This window comes from Orycteropus afer, unplaced genomic scaffold, assembly GCF_000298275.1.
Source record: "Orycteropus afer afer isolate SDZICR_OR568_19922 unplaced genomic scaffold, OryAfe1.0 scaffold00196, whole genome shotgun sequence".
In the NCBI taxonomy this organism is placed as follows: domain Eukaryota; kingdom Metazoa; phylum Chordata; class Mammalia; order Tubulidentata; family Orycteropodidae; genus Orycteropus; species Orycteropus afer.
Window position 1 is genome coordinate 1,274,091 of NW_006921783.1, and position 21,350 is coordinate 1,295,440.

A 21,350-nucleotide genomic window follows, 5' to 3' on the forward strand; every position below is an offset into this window, starting at 1 on the left:
CAACCACTCGGAGGGGGATCTATGTAGGAGATCATGAATAGAGAGGGAGAACAATGTGGAACAAAACTCAAAATCATTGTTGGGGAAAATAAGGGTGGGGGGACCAGGTTTGCTGGTCCGATAGAGCCTGGTGGAACCACTGAGACTGTGGTCCCTAGCTGCCCTTCAGGTCTGGAATTGAACCCACACCTGTGGCTTCCAGCCTAGCAAAAGATAGGCATATGAGTTGAACATGCACCTGAGGTAGATACACTCCTTGGAGAGGACAATCATGGGAGAAAGAAGGGCTGTTTATGCACAGGGAGACAGTTCAGGGGGCAGGAGTGCATGGAGGGATGGACACAGGGAAGAGGTAACTATCAGGAGGAAGTGGTAGGGGAACTGTTGCATTGTGGTAAATTGTAGTCAGATGTCATGAGAAAAGTGTATGAACTGTATGGAAAGTGAATTTGATCTGTAAACTTTCTCCCAAATCACACACACACACACACACACACACAAAAGACTAATTTACACTTCTTTAGAGAAGCCTTAAAGTTTAGATTTTGTACCTTCTTCAGAGTCATTTCTAAAAGTTGTCAAGATTGCATTCACTAGATTCTATAAGCCATGTAGAATTGATTCAGAGCTTAGACAGTATGAAGTAGGGAGTTTTACATGACAGAATGGCCATATTTTAGGAAACCCAAAATTGTTTAGCACCCCCAGGGCACTCATTTTTAAATCTCCTTACTCTTCTCTTTCCTAGCTTCTTTCTTTTTATCTTTCTCTTTTTTTAATGGCTACCAAGAAAGTGCAGCTATCACAGTTCTACAGTTTTATGACCCTAAGAAGTCACTTAGTAGTCTCAACAGACAGATTTGACATCATTTATATCCAAATAAACATATTGCAGCTATTCATTAATCTATAAATTGCAGGTTCTGTCAGTATGTGTGGAAGAAGAAAACATAATTCCTTACATCACCAATGTCCTACAAAATCCTGATTTGGCTTTGAGAATGGCTGTACGTAACAACTTAGCTGGGGCTGAAGAACTATTTGCCAGGAAATTTAATGCTCTTTTTGCCCAGGGAAATTACTCAGAGGCAGCAAAAGTGGCTGCGAATGCACCAAAGGTAAATAAACAGTTATGAAAATTTGGTTGCCATGATTAAATTAATGTTAATATTCTCTGCTTCTAATACAGCTCTAAGAGGAACCAGCTTTCCACAGAGATAATACCTTTTTATTAGGCTATAAATTCCTTTAGTAGGATACGAAGATTGCTTGTCTGTGCCTCTGTATTTAGTTAGCCATTTAAAATTCAGAACGTTAGAAGAATATGTAGATCTAGCAAGCTATGATTTACATACATGTATTAATGCTTAGTTAACTTAGGTGTAATACTGTTTGACTTCTATAAATCATTACTGATATTATCAAAAGTTGGAAATGAAAAAATAAAAAATGAAAGTTTAGGGATTAAGTAGATCCTGTCCAACTTATGGTAGGTAATTGTCTGAAATTGAACTTCATTTATTCCCAACTCCATTGTGTTACGTTGGACTGAACTGACACCTCATAATTTCTAACCAGTATTTATTATGAGATTTGCACATAATGTGAACTTGGGATAATATCTAGCTGTAAATGCTCTATTATTATGCTTATTTTCTTATATATTGCTGTTAAAACTGGTATATTTCTAATTCTGAATATATATAACATAGAACCAGAGCTATAAGAGACATTGACTGAATCTTTATTACAGATATAGATCAGAACTTTGATATTAGTAGATAGTATCATGCCTCTTAAAGGCATGATTAATGTAAGAGACTCAGAATTATTCATGTGATGTTTGAATGATCTTAAAAGTTTTTAAAATTTCACTTTCTTAAAGGGAATCCTCCGTACTCCAGACACTATCCGTCGATTCCAGAGTGTCCCAGCCCAGCCAGGTCAAACTTCTCCTTTACTTCAGTACTTTGGAATTCTTTTGGACCAGGGCCAGCTGAATAAATATGAATCCTTAGAACTGTGTAGACCTGTACTTCAGCAAGGGCGGAAACAGCTTTTGGAGAAATGGTTAAAAGAAGATAAGGTAGGTTAGCTTGTCAACATACTTTGCTTTGACTGAATTAAATAGCATGTTAGCAAGTTAGAAAGCAAGCCTAGAAAGACTGCACTAAAATGTGTCCGTCCGTTACTTAATATATCCATTATCTGTTCGAGGAACAGACATTGCATGAGATGCATAAATTTCTTTCTTTGTGGAAATATATTAAATATATTTATTTGTTGTGGGACATTTTTGTTGTTTAATTTTTTAAATAGAATCCAATATTCTTGCTTAGAATACTACTAACCGTGGAAGTTAGTTGTTGCCCTTTTGCTTTAGGAAAAGCTAAGTATAGGAAGCTCACTTGAGTTATGCATTCATATTTGTCAGTATTTGTGACACTGGAATATAGTCGTATATTCCACACTTGATATGCACAGTAGTTTAAACCATACAAGTATTTTTTCTTTTAAAATTTCAAAAGTATCATCAAAATTGTGGTATTTGCTGCTGGTAAGCATGTTCACATGTGCTAGAAACAATGTTACGTAAAATGTTGACTCATAGATGTGTTTACAAGACAGCATGGTGCTCTCTCTTTACTGAAGTACTGTCTCCAAAAGTGGTTTCACGGTATGTTAATAGGTATTGCGTGGAGAAATATTTAACTCAGTTTTTAAAAAATTTATTTAAATATGTACCTTTTTTATGTTGTTAACCAGGTTTCCATACTATAGCATTTCTTTGTGCCTTTTATATTCATCCAGTCCTTATTAGTTTCTTTTTACATAGAGGACCTAATGGTACTATGTTCTGTAGAGCCTTTTATGTAAAATGCTGCTTATTTGTAAGGCAACAGACAATTTGAAGCAACTCACCAGTGTTAATTAGTCCTTTCATACCACCATAAATAAATAGCCTTTTTCCACAAAGTGATAATGTTGAATTGCCCATGTCTTATGCATTGTCAAGAATTGAGGTGGTACTGTTTAAAGTATACTCTGAGTAATGATATTTGATGTCCATCCTAATTGTTTAAGTTAAGGAAGGACAGGAACAGCCAAGGTAACTGAGTTGACATATATAACAACGTTGAAAGCTTTTTGGGTATCATTAACATTTTGTGATCAATTAGTAGAAAAGGGGATACTGGTTACTTTTCATTAGTTAGCATGTTCTGTTAAAAGGTATGGACTTTTGATAGAACTTTTCATTTCTCAGCACTGAGTATTAGTTTACAAAGACTACTCTCTGAAGTAACCATTAATTAAACCCACTGCCATCCAATTCATTCCAACTCATAGCGTCTCTGTAGGACAGAACAGAACTGCTCCATAGGGTTTCTAAGGCTGTAAATCTTCATGGAAGCAGATTGCCTTATTTTTCTCCTTGTGGAATGGCTTGGTGAGTTCGAACTGCCAACTTTTTGGTCAGCAGCCCAGTGCTTTATCCACAGAGCCACTAGAACTCCTTGAGGTAACCATTAGAAGTAAAAAATCAATTCTTGTACGTAAAACAAAATTGTTCTAGGGAGCTACTTTCTAGATTCGGGGGCTAACTTATTAAAGCATTTTAGATAATATCTGTTGGTGTGTACCACCTAAAAATTATAACATTTTTATCTGTTCTTTCATTTTGTGAAGTTAGCATCCTGCCTTGTAGACTTAAATCCAGAAGTCAGAAATATAATGGAGCTTAGTTCCTTCAGTCATATAAGTTATACCCTAATTTTAATAATGGTCCTTACAGTAAGCCTCCTCTGGCTCCTTCAATATCACATTTTCATGGGATAAGATTACATTACAATTTTTGATGTAGCATTTTTGAAAAATTGGGAACATGTGGGTCTGATTACAGAATTGTCTTAATAGTTAGAAGTACAAGATTTTTCCTTTAAATAAAATATTTATAATCTTAACAAGGTAGGTAGTAATCCCTGTAAGTGTGAAATCTTGGTGGGCTTATTATCCTTGTTTTATTAGGGTGTGTCGAGAATTCTGTCAATAAATTGCTGTGAATTCGAGATCAGAGTCTTTATCACCCATGTGTCCTGTATATTTATTTATAATATATTCTAGGAAAATTGAATAAGTACCTATCAGTTATTTATAGTGGAATTAGTATCAGTTATTTTTGTAAAACAGCTCCTGGATCATTAAACAATCTTTTTTTCTCTGAACAGTTGGAGTGTTCTGAAGAACTTGGTGATCTTGTGAAATCTGTGGACCCTACATTGGCACTAAGTGTATACCTGAGGGCTAATGTCCCAAATAAAGTCATTCAGTGCTTTGCAGAAACAGGTCAAGTCCAGAAAATTGTTTTATATGCTAAAAAAGTGAGTATAGTGAAGACAAATTCTCGGTGTAAATTCATTAAAACATTAAGATAGAAATTAGACCATGGTAACTCTTAGTGACTTTAATAGTGAATTTTCTTAAGTTTTGAAAGTACTTGGAAAAGTTTCAAGAGCTATCTTAGCTCTCATATATAGAATTCACACTTAATGAAAAATAGAAACAATTACTCTTTATGGCTTATCAGATTGTAAGATGGCAGAGACATGTTTAACCTATTGAAATGGTCATTCATTGAAAATGGATAAACCAGTAATTAAAATGTGCAGCTCTTTGTTCAGCTGTGTCATCAACAAGGTCTCTTTTTGTCTAATATAAACCAAGATCAAATTGATCATCCTTAATTGAAATTGAATTTGTATTTTTACAAGTACTTGGCAAAATGTTATTGTAGAAGAAACCTCTAAATACTAAAAAGATGAAACTATACAGGTGGCTTTAAGTTTTTGTCCATTTATAGGTTGGATATACTCCAGATTGGATCTTTCTGCTGAGAAATGTAATGCGTATCAGTCCAGATCAGGGTCAGCAGTTTGCTCAAATGTTGGTTCAGGATGAAGAGCCTCTTGCTGATATCACACAGGTAAAGATACTAAAGTATATTTTTTATAGATTTTTATTTAAATGGAGAATAGGAGGAGCTGCTTAAAACACTTTGGAGAAAAATGGATTAAACTTTGAGTTTGTCAGAATTATATGGATAAACGTAAAGTTTCTTACAAAACAAGTCACAAAAGAGTGGATGGCATACTATGTATATGCCATTTTATTTCCCTTCATTTACATATTGTCAGCAGAAACAGTCCTTTTTAAACATCTTGAAACTTTTTTTTTTAATCATTTTTTTTTAGATTGTGGACGTCTTTATGGAGTACAATCTAATTCAGCAGTGTACTGCATTTTTGCTTGATGCCCTGAAGAATAATCGCCCATCTGAAGGTCCTCTACAGACCCGGTTACTTGAGATGAACCTTATGCATGCACCTCAAGTATGTTTTTCATGCTTTTTAGACGTGTTTTCAGTACTTTTTTGTAGTCATTCTGAGCTGCTAAGATTCTTGTTACTTGAAGCTATCGATGACACATATTCCTTGTTGAAAAAAATTAACTAACATTCCCTTATATTTTGTCTCCTTTATCTGTTGAATCTTAAACATGTGATCTGGATGTAGAATACTGGTATCAATGAGGTGTAAAAAATGAACTCATTTTGTCTGTGGTTTTATAGGTTGCAGATGCTATTCTGGGAAATCAGATGTTCACACATTATGACCGGGCTCATATCGCTCAACTTTGTGAAAAGGCTGGGCTATTGCAGCGTGCATTGGAACACTTCACTGACTTATATGACATAAAACGTGCAGTCGTTCACACCCATCTTCTGAACCCTGAGGTATTTCAGTCTCTTGCCTAACAAATGGTATTAGTTTATTGTTACACTGCAGATGTGTTTGTAGTGCTAGTAATTTTGTACCCCCATGAGGCTCAACATTGTTTTGTTTATTGATTCTTTTATTCATTTTGTCTTCTAGTGGTTAGTGAATTATTTTGGGTCCTTATCAGTAGAAGACTCCCTAGAATGCCTCAGGGCCATGCTATCTGCCAATATTCGTCAGAATCTGCAGATTTGTGTTCAAGTGGCTTCTAAGTATCATGAGCAACTGTCAACTCAGTCTCTGATTGAACTTTTTGAATCATTCAAGAGTTTTGAAGGTAATTACAAGGTTTTGAGTTGGTTAAGTTACTTAAGACAGCCAAGAGAGGTAGACTTAGAATTTCCAATAAATTGTAATCATAATCTTTCTAAAAGCTTGTGTTGGGTCCTTGGGGATATGTCATGAACAAGACTGTCAGTTTTATGGGTGAATTAAAAGCAGAATTTTAAGATACACAATGATGACAAAGCCCCTATATAACTAAAAGGTGAAAATACTAATATTCAGTTGTAGTATGATCTCATGTTGTCTGACTCTGTAATGGCAACTGTTTCTAGATAAAGGACCATTTTGTGTCTTGTTACTGTTCAGCAGGGTTTCCTAACCTTTGTACTGGATATTTTGGGGTGGGTAACTTTGGTGTAGGGTAGGAGGGAGGGTTGCTCTGTCCATTATAGATATCCCCAGGGTTGTCTTCTGTCCACTAGATGCCAGTAGCATCAGACAACTCACTCCCATTGTGACAACCAAAAATGTCTCCAGACATTGCCAGTTTGTTCTGGGAGGACAAGCACCCCCAGTTGAAAACCACTGCCATACAGAGTACTAATGTACTCATTGCTGGGTGGTCCTTAGGTTCGTTAGCTAAACTTCTGGTCCCCGGTTACTTTTTATTCCTTTCTTTGTGATAGTGATCTAGACAGCAAGGATAAGAGATTCTATATGTTAACTATGCCCTAAACTTGTGTTTTTAGTATAGTAGCCACTGGCAACATGTGGCTATTTAAGTTGAAAGTAATCAGAATTAAATACAATTAACAACTTAGTTCCTCAGCTACATTTCAAATATTCAGTATCCACATGTGGTAGCATAGTGCCTAAGGCACTTGAATGCTAACCAGAAGGCTGGCGGTTCAAACCCACCAGCCACTCCTCGGAAGGAAGGTTGGGCAATCCTACTTCCGTAGTGATACTGCCTCGGAAACCCAAGGAGGAGTCGCTATGAGTCGGGGCCGACTCGACGGCACATAACAACAACAACAACAACAACAACAACATGTGTTTAGTGGCTACTGCACTATACAGTGCAAATATAGGACATTTTCATCATTGCAGAAAATTTTATTGGACAGAACTGCATTAAATTCTTTCCAAACTGCTTTTGTATATTTCCTATTCGCTACATGTGGAAAAACAGCTGGTATAAGGGACTTGATTTAAAATTTCTCATGTGACCTATGATGTACTAATATGCTTTGGTATTGAGCAGCTGCCCAAAATTATTTCTGTCTATTGGAAAACATTGAATTGGAATCAAAGTGAAAGTCAATTTTATTGAACTGGTTCCTAGATTAATTAGTAGTCTGATTAAACTTCTTGAGCAAGCAGCTTCTATTTGGCAGTATTTAGTGTTCAGGTTCATTCTTGGGACGTATAACTGTTTTTGGTTGTTTAAATGTTTTTCAGTTCTGTCATTTTCAAAGGTGCACCTATGCTCAATTTCAATTATATGTTTCTTTAAGGTCTCTTTTATTTTCTGGGATCCATTGTTAACTTTAGTCAGGACCCAGATGTGCACTTTAAATATATTCAGGCAGCTTGTAAGACTGGGCAGATCAAAGAAGTCGAAAGAATCTGTAGAGAAAGCAACTGCTACGATCCTGAACGAGTCAAGAATTTTCTCAAGGTAAGTGGTTTTGAGTAATGTGTTTTCTGGGTGGATTGAAGATCCGTTCTGCAGGGATTTGGTCATAGTTGTAAAATGTTCTTTCCATAAATGTCAACTTCTTAGCATTCTGAAATTGTTCTTCTAGATTATTTCTTCTAAACTTAATATTCTGTGGTTTTCTCTGAAATAGAGAAGGGAACTGGTAAGAAATACTTGAGAAAGACCATCTGTTTAAAAGATAAAAGCACCATCTCAAAGGAATTTCCTTTCATTTTAACTTTGGGAAGAAAAATTGAGTAGTGTAAATCATCAGTGTCATTTCAGAATATCATTTAGACTGCTTTTTTTTTTTTAAATTATTATTATTATTTGGGTGGAAGTTTATAGAGTAAATTCACTTTCCATACAGCAGCTCACATATACTTTGTTTCATGACATTGACTGCAATTTCCGACGATGCAACAGCTCTCCTCCCACTTCTTCCCTGTAGTTACTTCTTCCCCGTAGTTACTTCTTCCCCGTAGTTACTTCTTCCCCGTAGTTACTTCTTCCCTATGTCCATCCCTCCATGCAGTCCTGTCCCCTGAGCTGTCTCCCTGTGCATAAATAGCCCTCCTTTCTCTCATGATTCTCTCTAAGGAGTATATCTACCTCAGGTAAATAGTCAGCTCATAAGCCTGTCTTTTGTTTGTCTGGAAGCCAAGGGAGTGGGTTCAATCCCAGACCTTGAGGACAGCTAGGGGTCATAGTCTCAGTGGTTCCACCAGGCTCTATCAGACTGCAAACCTGGTCCTGTTCAGGCTGCATTTGAAGATGAAGCTCAGCTTGCCTTCATTATCATTTTAAAGAAATCTATTGTAGGCAGACAAAAATACAGAGTTATTATGTTTTTCTGTCATCAGATTAGCCTGACTCTGGGAACGAAAGTATTAATCAAGTGTAATTCACAAAATAAAAGTTACAATCAAGCCGAAACTCAGTTTTCTTACACATGAAGTAAATTTTAGAGAAGTAGGGGCTGCCTTTGTTGGAGTGAAGAGTTTAAAAGTCTCAGTTCTTTAAAACATTCCTAAAGGCAGTTAATTTTATTTAATATTTAACTTAGCTTTAGCTTTATACTACACCTGCCAGTTACTTTGTAAGGAAAATAAAACTTTTAAATTTGGCAGCTGTATATAAAAGACCAGGAATACTGTAGAACAATCAGATTACAGAAATATTTTGTCTTTAAGAGGGAAATGATTGCAAGGACTGAATATAAAGTTCTTAAGTTTAATGTTTCATCTTCAGGAAGAATTTTAGATTGAAACTGTTGTTTTTGTTATATGCCATCAAGTAGGACCCGACTCATAGCGACCCCTCCTTGGGTTTCCAAGGCAGTATCACTATGGAAGTAGATTGTCCAACCTTCCTTCCGAGGAGTGGCTGGTGGGTTTGAACCACCAGCCTTCTGGTTAGCAGTCAAGTGCCTTAGGCACTACGCTACTAGAGCTCCTAGATTGAAACTACAACCAAAATATTTATAATTCAGTAGGGAAAAAAATGGGCTTTTCCTCCCTCCCAAAATACTCTATAAGTGCACTGACAGATTATTCCATTGAAGAATTTACTAACAAGGCTTCACGTTGAATAGATAAACTCTCAGGGGTTTCAGAGTGGTAAGGCAGTCAAAGTGATGAAGTTTCCCTTCATTTTAGATCCAAAGATAGAATTCTAGAATGTCTTGACCATCATGAATGGTCTGGTTCTTCTAACTAGGATGATGTGATTGAACCTAAAACTTCTGGTGTCCAAAGAACTTCGAAGTGAAAAGATATGCTTTATGCTTGACTAGTATGCCGGTTTTTGGTAAATACTTAAAACGATTCTTACAGTGATTTAGTTTTCATTATTATTTTTTTCTTTTTTATTATTAATCATGTAACTTTTTTGCTTCACATGGGATATTTTTAACCTTGACCCTCAGTCACTTCTCATTAAATGTTCTTGTTCTTGGGTCTTAATAGAGTTGGATTGGTTTGGAAGTACATATGATATAGATAGATGTAAGCAGGACTAAATGAGCTATCTATTTAAATAACAAAGTTCTCAATCTTCCACCCCACTCCCCTTCCCCCCCAAAAAAATCCTCTGGATCCTGCCTTAGTTTGCTTAGCCCATGGACTTTGATCAGATGTGGTAAAAGCCTGATACAGTAGACAATGGTATGGATTGTGGGCTTTGAACTACTCAGACCTAGTTTAAATCCCATTTCTTTTGATTACTAGCCATTGTTTATTCAACAAATGATTAGTTCTGTTACTTCAGGAAAGTTAAATAATGCATTTGAGCTCCTGTTTTCTTGACTGTAAGTTGAAGTTTGTCTAGTACTTTGTATGTCTCATAGATGTTTAAGTAGTAACCATTATTAATAAGCTGTGCTATTTTTAATTATTCCTGATTCCTTGAAGAAATTTTAATTTCATCCTAAATTAGAGGTGACTGTCGTGTCTGAGGAGCTCTGGTGGTGTAGTGCCTAAGGCATTAGACTGCTAACTAGAAGGCTGGCGGTTCAAACCCACCAGCTTCTCGGAAGGAAGATTGGGGAACCTACTTCCATAGAGATTCTGCTTCAGAAACCCAAGGAGGGGTCGGTATGAGTTGGGATTGACTAGATGGCAGTGAATTCGGTTTTTGGTTTGGTAGTGTCTGATGTTTAAATAATCTGAGAGGGAAGTGGAATACTAATTATTATCATTAATGCTATTATTATGTTCAGCCTCTTGCCCTAGTAGTGAGAATGAATATAAAGACCGTTTTCCCCTCTTTTCCTTATTGATGTGTAATACACAGCCACAATGCCTCTCATTACCACTATTTTTAAACTTTATTTTGTAGGTACTAGCTGCATGATAATGGATTGGTGGTGTATATGAATTCTGTGACCATAAGAAAAATACTTCTCTGAATCTGATCTTTAATATTTGAGTAGCAGTTATGTGCTAGCCACCAGGAATAGAGATTTGTAAACTGTAATTCCTCCTTCTCTAAAGCTGCCTGTGAGGGGATGAAATGGTGTCATTAGCATTGTTTGATCATACCTTCACCTTGGGGAACTATAGTTCTTTGTAGAAAGCATGAAATTGTTCTTCAGACCCATGATCTGCTCCTTACTACCTTTGACCTTATTTTCTGTACTTTCCTTCCTGGTTTTGTGTCAACCACAGTGACCTGCTTACTATTCCCAGAAGTCCCCTAAGCCCTCTCTTTCCTCAGGGCCTTTGGACATGCTACTTTTTCACCCTGGACCACTTTTCTGTCCGGTTCTCATGCCTGTTTCCCTTACCTTACTTGGTTTTTGATCAAATGTCACAAGAGAAAACATCCCAGATTATCCTGCTGAATTAGAACCCATCTCCACCCCATCCCACTTAACACTGCTTTATTTGTTCCTCATAGCACTTTCCACTATTGAGACATTGTCTCTTCCCATTAGAATCTCAGTTCTTTGAGGGAAAGGACTCCACTTCCTTTGTTCCCTGCTATTTATCTGTTGCTAGGAACAATGCCTGGTACATAGATAATCAGTAAATATTTGTGAAAAGAATAAATTCATGTTTAAGAAAACTTTTGAATGTATTAATATAACAGTTTTGGCCTGAAAAATCTTTAATCATTATAACTGGAAATAAACCTTTAGATAAACAATTAAAAAACATTAATAGCATTATTTCCATGTATTGTGTATAAATCTAGGCAATCAAGAAAAGATCCTAGTTTTTTTTTCAATTTCAGTTGGAATACACTATAGTTGTCATTGCCAGCAGAAGTCCTAAACCACCCATGCATAAGAATAGAATACCTAAGTAATCTTAGATTACTTGTAAATATGTTTTTCACCTATGTGGTAAAATATTTCGAATGAGTTTTAAACGGGTGAGGAAGAAGATTGATGTGTTGACCTACTAATATTTCACTATTTAGTGGGAAAAATGTGGTCTGCTGAAATCTTTAGGTAGATACAAACAAGTTCTTTCTAGAAATGATTCTATCTTCTGTTAGCACAGAGTTTCCATTATGTTGAACAATACTTGTTTTAGAAAGTGAATACTTTGCAGCTGGGCTTCCACTTCAGATTTACAGCCATTTTGGTTTTTATTCAGCGTTTCTCATGACTCCCAGGTGTAGCTTGATGTTCTCTGAACATCTCATAGACTAATCTTTGTACTTTGTAGAGTCAGGTGACAGACGTGCATGGTCTTAGAAACCACTTTATTCTAACCTTGCTGCAAATAACCCATATTATTCTAACCATGCGAATATTGTTTTTAGTGGCTGTCACTGGGGAAAGTTCTACTTCCTTCATAGACTGTGACAGAGGAATCATTTATTGAGGAATGATTCTTTATGTATATATGAATTCCTCGTGGAAACTGTGTCTTTTGGGTTGTACTTTATGTCTGTGGAATTTATAGGACATGTATCAGGTAATGCCCAGTACAAGTTTTCCCTACTGCCTGTAGCATCATCCTTATCAGGTTGTAAGTATGATTGTATGCTGGGATTGGTACTGGTAAAAGCAGTTGATCATTTAAAGATCTTTAAATATTTTTTCTTTTTCTTCCTTTTTCTAATAATAGCAACATGTGGTATATTTAGTTCATGGCTATCACCATCATGCTTGTCCTTGTAGATTTGATTAGAATAGAGTAGTAGAGGCTGATCATGTAGAGTGGGATTGGGGAGGAAGGGTCAAACATAAGTTATTAGTTTGAAACAAATGTGAGGCCATTTATATCATACTTTGACAATGTAATAGTAGTAGGTCTTTAGATCAACTCCAAATTTAATTCAAGTGTTACTGCCTAGTGTGATGATTTTATACCCTGAGTGCTATTGGAATCATCAAAATCTTAACTTCTTATATTTGTCTGTGATTGTAAATTTTTATGGTTAAGGGTTATGTGTGGGAAGAGCTAGTGTTTTGTAGTGTGAATCAAAGTGTTGCTTAGTAAAATTTTACTGAAGTGTAGGACATGCACACTTTGGTTATTGAGATCTTTGCCTTTTTTTTTTTTTTTTTGAGATACTTCTTTCTTAAACAAAAGAGCCAAGTTTGTGTGCGCCTCTCCCATCAGCATAGAAGAGATTCTCATATTTTACATAGACTTGATAAGCTCTCACAGGAGAAAACGAAGGCTTACTTTTATTTATTTATTTGTTTGTTTGTTTATTTAGGAAGCGAAGCTAACAGATCAGTTACCACTTATCATTGTGTGCGATCGATTTGACTTTGTCCATGATTTGGTGCTCTATTTATATAGAAATAATCTTCAAAAATATATAGAGATATATGTACAGAAGGTAAGTAACTCTTCAAAGCACAGTTTTTAAAACCATCTTAAATACTGTATTAGTAACTTGACCTACAAACTACAGAAGTAGAAAGGTAGTTTTGCTGTAATGTGGGCTTTTTTTTTAATTATACTCTGCCATAGTCATTCTTGGACTCTAGTTTCTTTGGACTTACTTATCCTGTAGACAAATGCTTAGGTAACTAATTAACCAAATCAGACTTCCTGATAAATTCCTCTATCTAATTGCAAATTTAGAATCTCAGCTTATTACTGAATAAAAAACAGCCTACAAGAGGGATGTTTTTTTATAAACTCCTCTTGGCACTAATGGTAAAGCAGTGGGCTACTGGCCAAAAAGTTTGGCAGTATGAGTCAACCTAGAGCCACCTCAGAAGAAAGTCTTAGTGATGTATTTTCATAAGATCACAGCCATTGAAACCTCTGTGGAGCATAGTCAGAATCCACACAGTGGCAGCTGGTCGTGATGGTAGTTAGTATGCTTATTAACAAATATAATGGCAGTCTTCTACTTTTTTTTTAACCTGTAGGTGAATCCAAGTCGACTCCCTGTGGTTATTGGAGGATTACTTGATGTTGATTGCTCTGAAGATGTTATTAAAAACTTAATTCTTGTTGTAAGAGGTCAGTTTTCTACTGACGAGCTTGTTGCTGAGGTTGAAAAAAGAAACAGGTACATTTTAACCTTCATAACTGGGATTAGTTAGTAGCTTTTTTTTAATATGGTAATGTTTAACATTATAAGAAAAAGTTTCCTAGAATCTATTCAGTAACACATGGACAGTAAATCACTGGAGATACCTAATTTGGAAGTGCTAAGCTAACTGATAGCTCTGAAGAATCTATTTTCTGAAACATTACTGCTGATGCCATATAAGAAAATCTGTTGACCTTCTTGATCACTTTTTTTGTGTTCTATAATTATACCTATGTAGTTTGGCTTTGTGTATATTTTTAAAATAAAGTATGTAGCAAGCCTACTTTTTTTTGTATGTGTGTGATGCCAGTATATTTAATAACTAATTCTTGACTGATAATTAGTATGGTGTTACTTCAAGTTTCACAAGTTCCTGTAGAAATTTGGGTTAAACTTTTTTTTAATTTGTAGCATACCTTAAAATAGTAATATGAATTATGATTTCCAATAGAAGAAAATACAGTCTAAGAGCTTCTAATACTTATTAGGCCATGAAGCTTTTTTCACTCTGGAACATTTTGAGTAACTAGTGTTTTAAGAAGTGCTGATAGCAGGAGACAGCAAGCTCAATTGGCATAACATACTACACAAAAACATTGTTCCATATCCTACACTGATAAGTAGCTACTGGGATCTTAAAATCTTGCAAGGAGCTATCTAGAGGCAATGATGGGTCTCTCCTCATCCAGAATAAAAAAGAGTGAAGAAAAACCAAAGACGTGTGGAAACAATTAGTCCTAGCGACTGGTATACCATGCGATCCTCAGCCTATATGACTATGAGACCAGAAGAACTAGATCGTGCCCAGCTACCACTGTCAACTACTAGGAGGGGGGTCTATGTAGGAGATCCTGGATAGAGTGGGAGAAAAATGTGGAACAAAACTCAAAATCATTAAAAAAACAAAACAATAAAAGGTGGGCGTGTGAGGATCAGGTTTGCTGGTCTAATAGAGACCAGTGGAACCCCTGAGACTGTGGCCCTTTGCTGCCTTTCAGGTCTAGAATTGAACTCCCTCCCCTGGCTTCCACCCAAACAAAAAGCATTATGAGCTGAACATTTACATCAGGTAGATATACTCCTTGGAGAGATCAATCATGGGAGAATAGAAGGGCTGTGTACGCACAGGGAGACAGCTTGGGTGGCAGGAGTGTGTGGGAGGGAAGGACACAGGAAAGAGGTAACTATGGGGAAGAAGTGGGAAGAGAGTTGCATTGTGTGAAATTGTAGTCAGTGTCATGAGACAAAGTGTATATGAACTGCTGTATGGAAAATGAATTTGCTCTGTAAACTTTCACCCAAATCACAATAAAAATGTTAAAAGAAGTGCTGATGCAGTAAATGAGTTTGGTAGATTGGTGGGAAATTATTATAGCTATATGAAAGGCTATCAAGAAAACCTATGAAATTTAGGGGTTTAATTTTAACGTGTTAATAGGTGTCCTATTAATGGTATTCATGAGATTTGTATTTGTATGTTTTAAACATGGAAAATTTCTGCATATAAGGACGATGGAGATGAATATAATACTCATTTAAGAGTTTGAGCTTGAATTTGAAGTGTTACTTCAGTTGACGTGAGTTGCACAAGTTCATAGGAGCTCAGTTTTTGCCTTTGTTAATTAAAATAAGTATCTTTAGGGTAATGAGAATGTGTTCATAATAAGTACTTGAATTTCATTGTCAAAATAATGTAATACTGCTTTTTCTGTCTGTTTTAAATCACAAGTAAAAGAAGAATGGTCTTCAGGACCATTGAAAAAATAAATTACAGCGTAGTGAAATCTTGACACTTGGTGGTATGATCATATGACTATTAGAACTATTAAACTTGGAGCCTTTCAAGCTCTACTAGACTTGATTCCCAGTATGTATTTAGAGTACTGCTCCTTTTAGTTTAGGTAATGTGTATATTGATTGTGTTAGAACTGGAAGGAATGAAGAGATAGTCTTAAATACTTGTGTATAATCCTGGGCAAATTAATTATCTCCAAGCCTTAATTTCCCAATTTGTAATAAGATTTTGTGAATTAATTAGGAATAGAAGCTCTGGTAGCATAGTGCCTAAGGCACTTGACTGCTAACCAGAAGGGTGGTGGTTCAAACCCACCAGCCACTCCTCGGAAGGAAGGTTGGGCAATCCTACTTAGTAGTGATACTGCCTCGGAAACCCAAGGAGGGGTCGCTATGAGTCGGGGCCAACTTGACGGCAAATAACAACAACAACAACAACCACAAAGTATATGTGAAAATGCATATATGAGGTATTTATATAAAAGTCCCTGTGTAACTGTATGCAGCACTATATAGTTAGCATGTCAAGTGTGTGTTATTTATAATACAGTGTTGGCTTTTTTTTTTCAAACTAGATTGAAACTCCTCCTTCCTTGGCTGGAGGCCAGAATTCATGAAGGTTGTGAGGAGCCTGCTACTCACAACGCACTAGCCAAAATCTATATAGATAGTAATAACAACCCAGAGAGATTTCTTCGTGAAAATCCCTATTATGACAGTCGTGTTGTTGGAAAGTATTGTGAGAAGAGAGATCCACATCTGGCATGTGTTGCTTATGAACGTGGCCAGTGTGATCTGGAACTTATTAATGTGAGTACTGCTAGCTGGAAAGAAGACTACATTTTTTTAACCTGTTACAATGTTTTAACCTCATTAGCTTTGTCATTTATGTTCTTGTGTTTTCTTTCATACATACATACACACCCAAACATAAGCTGCATACATAATGGCCCTCTACCCCTTCTATTTCCTAAGAATAAGGATATTCTGTTTCATAACTATATTATAGTTAACAACTTTGGTCAATTAAACATTGATATAATACTTTAAAATCTTATTTATTCCAATTTTGTAGTCTCTTAATCTGGAACAGTTCTTCAGCTTTTCTTTCTTTCATGACATGACATTTTTTGGTGAAGAAAGACAAACTTTGTTTTATTTGTATATATTTTTTTCTTGATGTGAAATTCACATAACATAAAATGAACCATTTTAAAGTTAACAGTTCAGTGGTAATTAGGACATTCACAATATTGGGTAGCTATCACCTCCATCTAGTTCCCAGATACTTTTGTCACTCTAAAAGGAAATCCTGTAACTATTAAGTAGCTCATTCCAACTTCTCCCCAATCCCTGGCCACCAAACTGTCTGCCTCTACGGACTAATTTATTTGGGATGATTCTTTTGAATGGAGGCATTTGACTGGTAACCAGAAGGCTGGCAGATCAAACCCACCAGCCACTCACCAGAAGGAAGATTGGGCAATCTACTTCCATAGTGATACTGCTTTGGAAAACCTAAGGAGGGGTTGCTATGAGTTGTTGATGGCAGTGAGTTTGGTTTTTGAGTTTTTGAATGGAAAGTCTCCATCCACCCAGTAGAATATTTCTCACTTTGAGCGTCTCTGATGGTTTCTCCTGTTAGATTTAGATGATAAATTCCCACTGACAATATTGTGTAAGTGATGTTTCATCTTTGTCATGGATTACAGTTTGGCACATGATGTCCATTTGTCCCTCATTTTTGATGTCAGTTTTTGGCCATTGCAGATGTTAAACAGTTTGTGGGGAAACAGAATCCTGCCAAACCAAACATCCTGTTGTTCATCAAAATCACCCTGTGCCTCTCTGATTTAACCTCTTAGTAATTTATCACCTAAACCATTCTTAAGGTATTGTTTGCAAAATGAAAGTTTTCCAGTCCCCACACTTCTTCCTAATTTTCAGCACATACAGATTCATGGACCTAAGAGTTTCTCTTTTATTTGGTGGGTCTAATCCATGACTACTATTTATTTTGATGCTCAAATTGTCCTAGATTTGGCTGATGAGAACCTCTTCAATGTGGCTACTATGTCTTTGTGACAAGTTTTCAGCATTTTTTTTTTTTTTTTTTGAGCACTTCCTTATTCTCTGGCACGAGGAGATATACCACAGCTCATTTTGTACCTTTTCTAAAGCCCTAGGATCAGCCCTTTCTCCAAAGATTAAGGTCCCTTTTAGTGAGGAATTGTATTAGAAACCAAAACTGGATTCTAGGTATATTTGCTTCTAGGATCTTTCAGTGGTCAGAGCTAGGAAATAAAAGCATCTGTGTATTTATGCACACACATACAACATACACAAAACAATAAACATACGGAAAAGTAAACATAAGAATAACTAATAAAACTCTGAAAAGAAATTGCTAAGAATGGGGACTGCCCTAGTTAGATTTAAAGCATATTACAAACCTTTATGATTAGAACAGTATGAATAAACAGACCAGTAGAATAAAAAGAAAGTCCAGAAATAGCCTCAGTATCATGGTGCTTTTAAAAAGCCATTAGAAATGAATAACTATGTCTTTTATCTTGGTTGAATTTTAATGGGAAAAATTTGGTTATGGTTTATTTAACATTATATATAAAACTAATGGGGTTTCCTATGAAATAACTAGATTTAAGTGATAGGAAATAAACACAAGTAAAGTCAGTCTCCACGAATCTTTGCTATTTACCTTGAAATTAATCTTTTAACATCTTATTTAGGTTTGCAATGAGAATTCTCTCTTCAAGAGTCTGTCTCGTTACCTGGTACGCCGAAAGGATCCAGAATTATGGGGTAGTGTGCTACTGGAAAGCAATCCTTATAGAAGACCCTTAATTGATCAGGTAAAATTGATGAATGTGTTTTAAGGTTCATGTTTTTTAATTCATTAAGCTAAAGATTTTATGAATGAAACCTTTTTCTTCACCATATATGCAGATATACTCATCAGTGGTGTATTTAACTGAGAGAAGACTATAAAAAGTAGCAGAAAAGAAAAATTATACTATAAATGTATACATTTACAAATATTAGAATAGTAAAATACATACCAAAAGACAGTTTGTGTAAAACTCTCGATTCATTATAGTTAAAAGAAAACAGCAAACTTAATAATAAAATAAGAAAGGATTGATATTAATACCTGCGAAGTGACTAAATTGATTGGAAACGTTCAAGACAGTGGTAATCAAGAATCAGAATTGATGAGACAAAATCAAGACTAAATTAAATCTCACTAGCAAGCACATGACAGTGATGAGATGTGGTTTTATACCTGTGTAAAATTTAAAAGATTATTTTTTAAAACTCTGAAAATTTAGGTTTATTATAGTGATTCTTAAATACTCCTGGTGGAAGTATAAATGAAACATTTTGCAAAAGAGTAGTTGAGGCTATTAATATTTCATTTTTCTCCTAGGAAGCATTTCTAAGGGATATTCCCAAGCAACCTTTCTGGAAAAAAATATTCATTGCAGCATATGGAAACCATGTAAATAGCTAAAAATAAAGGAATTACTGAGTGTATGATGCCATATCTATATAGTTGATTTATATGTAGCCATTAAAGTGACAATGAGGAGTGGTTTAGTATGAGTAATGTTTTAGTAAGCAAGGGAAAGGTAGAAATTGTATATGTAGGTGATTTTCAGTGAGAGCCCAACTTATTAGATAATCTTTAAAACTATCTTGAGTCTCAGTTATTTATTCCCTATATATCCTTTCTAGGTTGTGCAGACAGCCTTGTCTGAGACTCAGGATCCTGAAGAAGTGTCAGTAACTGTCAAGGCTTTTATGACTGCAGACCTTCCCAATGAACTCATTGAACTGCTGGAGAAAATTGTCCTTGATAACTCTGTATTCAGTGAACATAGGTATGCTATGAGGGGGATCCATTGGCTCAGTCTTTAATTTTGGCCTATCAGTATTTGGGAAGGAACTTAGAGTTCCCCTCCCCCTTCTTACCCTACTTCCTGAGGGGGGAAAAAAAAAAAAAACAAAACAGCTTTATAGTCATAACTTCTATTCTCTATGACTGATAAGCTTTTTATTATTATTTAAGTATTGCACTCAAATAGCTTTTTTTCTTAAAGGAATCTGCAAAACCTCCTTATCCTCACTGCAATTAAGGCTGATCGTACACGTGTTATGGAGTACATTAACCGCCTAGATAATTACGATGCCCCAGATATTGCCAATATTGCCATCAGCAATGAGCTGTTTGAAGAAGCATTTGCCATTTTCCGGAAATTTGATGTCAATACTTCAGCAGTACAGGTAAAATTGCAGATTACAACACTGTCTTCTGATTGAACATTATATGCATGGACCCGTGAAGCTAAATATAAATGTATTGCCATAGCAGGGGAAGAACAATAAGATGCTACAAGTTCATTTGTAGTAATGGAGAAAGATTAATTTTATTGTAAACCTAATTTTAAAATTGGTTGCCTAGGTCTTGATTGAACATATTGGAAACTTGGATCGAGCATATGAGTTTGCTGAACGCTGCAATGAACCAGCAGTCTGGAGTCAGCTTGCAAAAGCCCAGTTGCAGAAAGGAATGGTGAAAGAAGCCATTGATTCATACATCAAAGCAGATGATCCTTCATCCTACATGGAAGTTGTTCAGGCTGCCAATACTAGTGGTATTACTTCTTTGATGTGTTTGAGACCTCAAAAAATGTACCTAAGTTATGGTTAAGCTAAGCAGTAAGAGTTGGCTATTGCCTGGTTACTCTTGAAAACTTTTATAAACCCTCTCTGTCTTAGTGTAGATAAAGATAGGCTGCATTTTATGAACCTGTAAGGTCCATGTGCTCTGAATGCTCATAAAATCCTGATAGAACTCAAATGTTACAAATTTAAGAGAAAAAGGAAATTAAACTATTCTTGGTCACTAGTGATATAGAAAAGTGGTATAGTGCGTAAGGCATTTGACTACTAACCACAAAGCTGGCGGTGGTTCAAACCCTCCAGCCACTCTTCAGAAGGAAGATCAAGTAATCTACTTCCATAGAGATACTCAGAAACACAAGGAGAGGTCGCTAGGAGTTGAAATTGACTTGACGGCAGTGAGTTTGGTTTGTTTTGTTTTACATTATTTTACTCAATTTGTCATGCTCTGTGTTTCCTTGAAAAGAAAGTTGGTACTGAGTTTCATTTACTTGGGTGTTAGTGTTTAGATTTTTTCTTTTTCTATACCTAGGAAATTGGGAAGAACTTGTGAAGTACTTGCAGATGGCCCGTAAGAAGGCTCGGGAGTCCTATGTGGAGACAGAATTGATATTTGCACTGGCTAAAACAAACCGCCTTGCAGAGTTAGAAGAGTTCATCAATGGGCCAAACAATGCTCATATCCAACAAGTGAGTTTCCTGTTCTGAGTTTTTTTTTAAAAAGTTTGAAAATTAATAGTTAAGGAATTTTATTAGCTTAATAGAATCTTATTTCAAGGAAAAATCTTACAGGAACAGAAAACCTTCCCAATATTAAGTTGTAAATAGGACTGAGCTGAGGTTACTGAAAATGGTTCATCTTTTTCAGGTCGGTGACCGTTGTTATGATGAAAAAATGTATGATGCAGCTAAGTTGTTGTACAATAATGTTTCTAATTTTGGACGTCTGGCATCTACCCTGGTTCACCTGGGTGAATATCAGGCAGCTGTTGATGGAGCTAGAAAAGCTAATAGTACTCGAACATGGAAAGAGGTAAACACGAAGATTGAAGATCTGATTGTAAATGCTCTTTAAACTG

At 35.9% G+C, this 21,350-nt stretch overlaps 1 protein-coding gene across 1 annotated transcript in view; it reads left to right on the forward strand.

The window, feature by feature from the left end:
* Positions 1-21,350, forward strand: part of CLTC (clathrin heavy chain) — a 63,109-nt gene that overhangs the window by 31,771 nt on the left and 9,988 nt on the right. Inside the window, exons 7-23 of the mRNA XM_042781919.1 lie at positions 921-1,118; positions 1,886-2,086; positions 4,227-4,379; positions 4,859-4,981; positions 5,250-5,387; positions 5,627-5,791; positions 5,931-6,111; positions 7,577-7,740; positions 12,940-13,065; positions 13,607-13,749; positions 16,143-16,377; positions 18,318-18,440; positions 19,324-19,469; positions 19,689-19,872; positions 20,051-20,243; positions 20,804-20,961; positions 21,140-21,304. Of these exons, the coding sequence (XP_042637853.1) occupies positions 921-1,118; positions 1,886-2,086; positions 4,227-4,379; positions 4,859-4,981; positions 5,250-5,387; positions 5,627-5,791; positions 5,931-6,111; positions 7,577-7,740; positions 12,940-13,065; positions 13,607-13,749; positions 16,143-16,377; positions 18,318-18,440; positions 19,324-19,469; positions 19,689-19,872; positions 20,051-20,243; positions 20,804-20,961; positions 21,140-21,304 (2,796 nt within the window). The remainder of the gene's footprint in view (positions 1-920; positions 1,119-1,885; positions 2,087-4,226; positions 4,380-4,858; positions 4,982-5,249; positions 5,388-5,626; positions 5,792-5,930; positions 6,112-7,576; positions 7,741-12,939; positions 13,066-13,606; positions 13,750-16,142; positions 16,378-18,317; positions 18,441-19,323; positions 19,470-19,688; positions 19,873-20,050; positions 20,244-20,803; positions 20,962-21,139; positions 21,305-21,350) is intronic.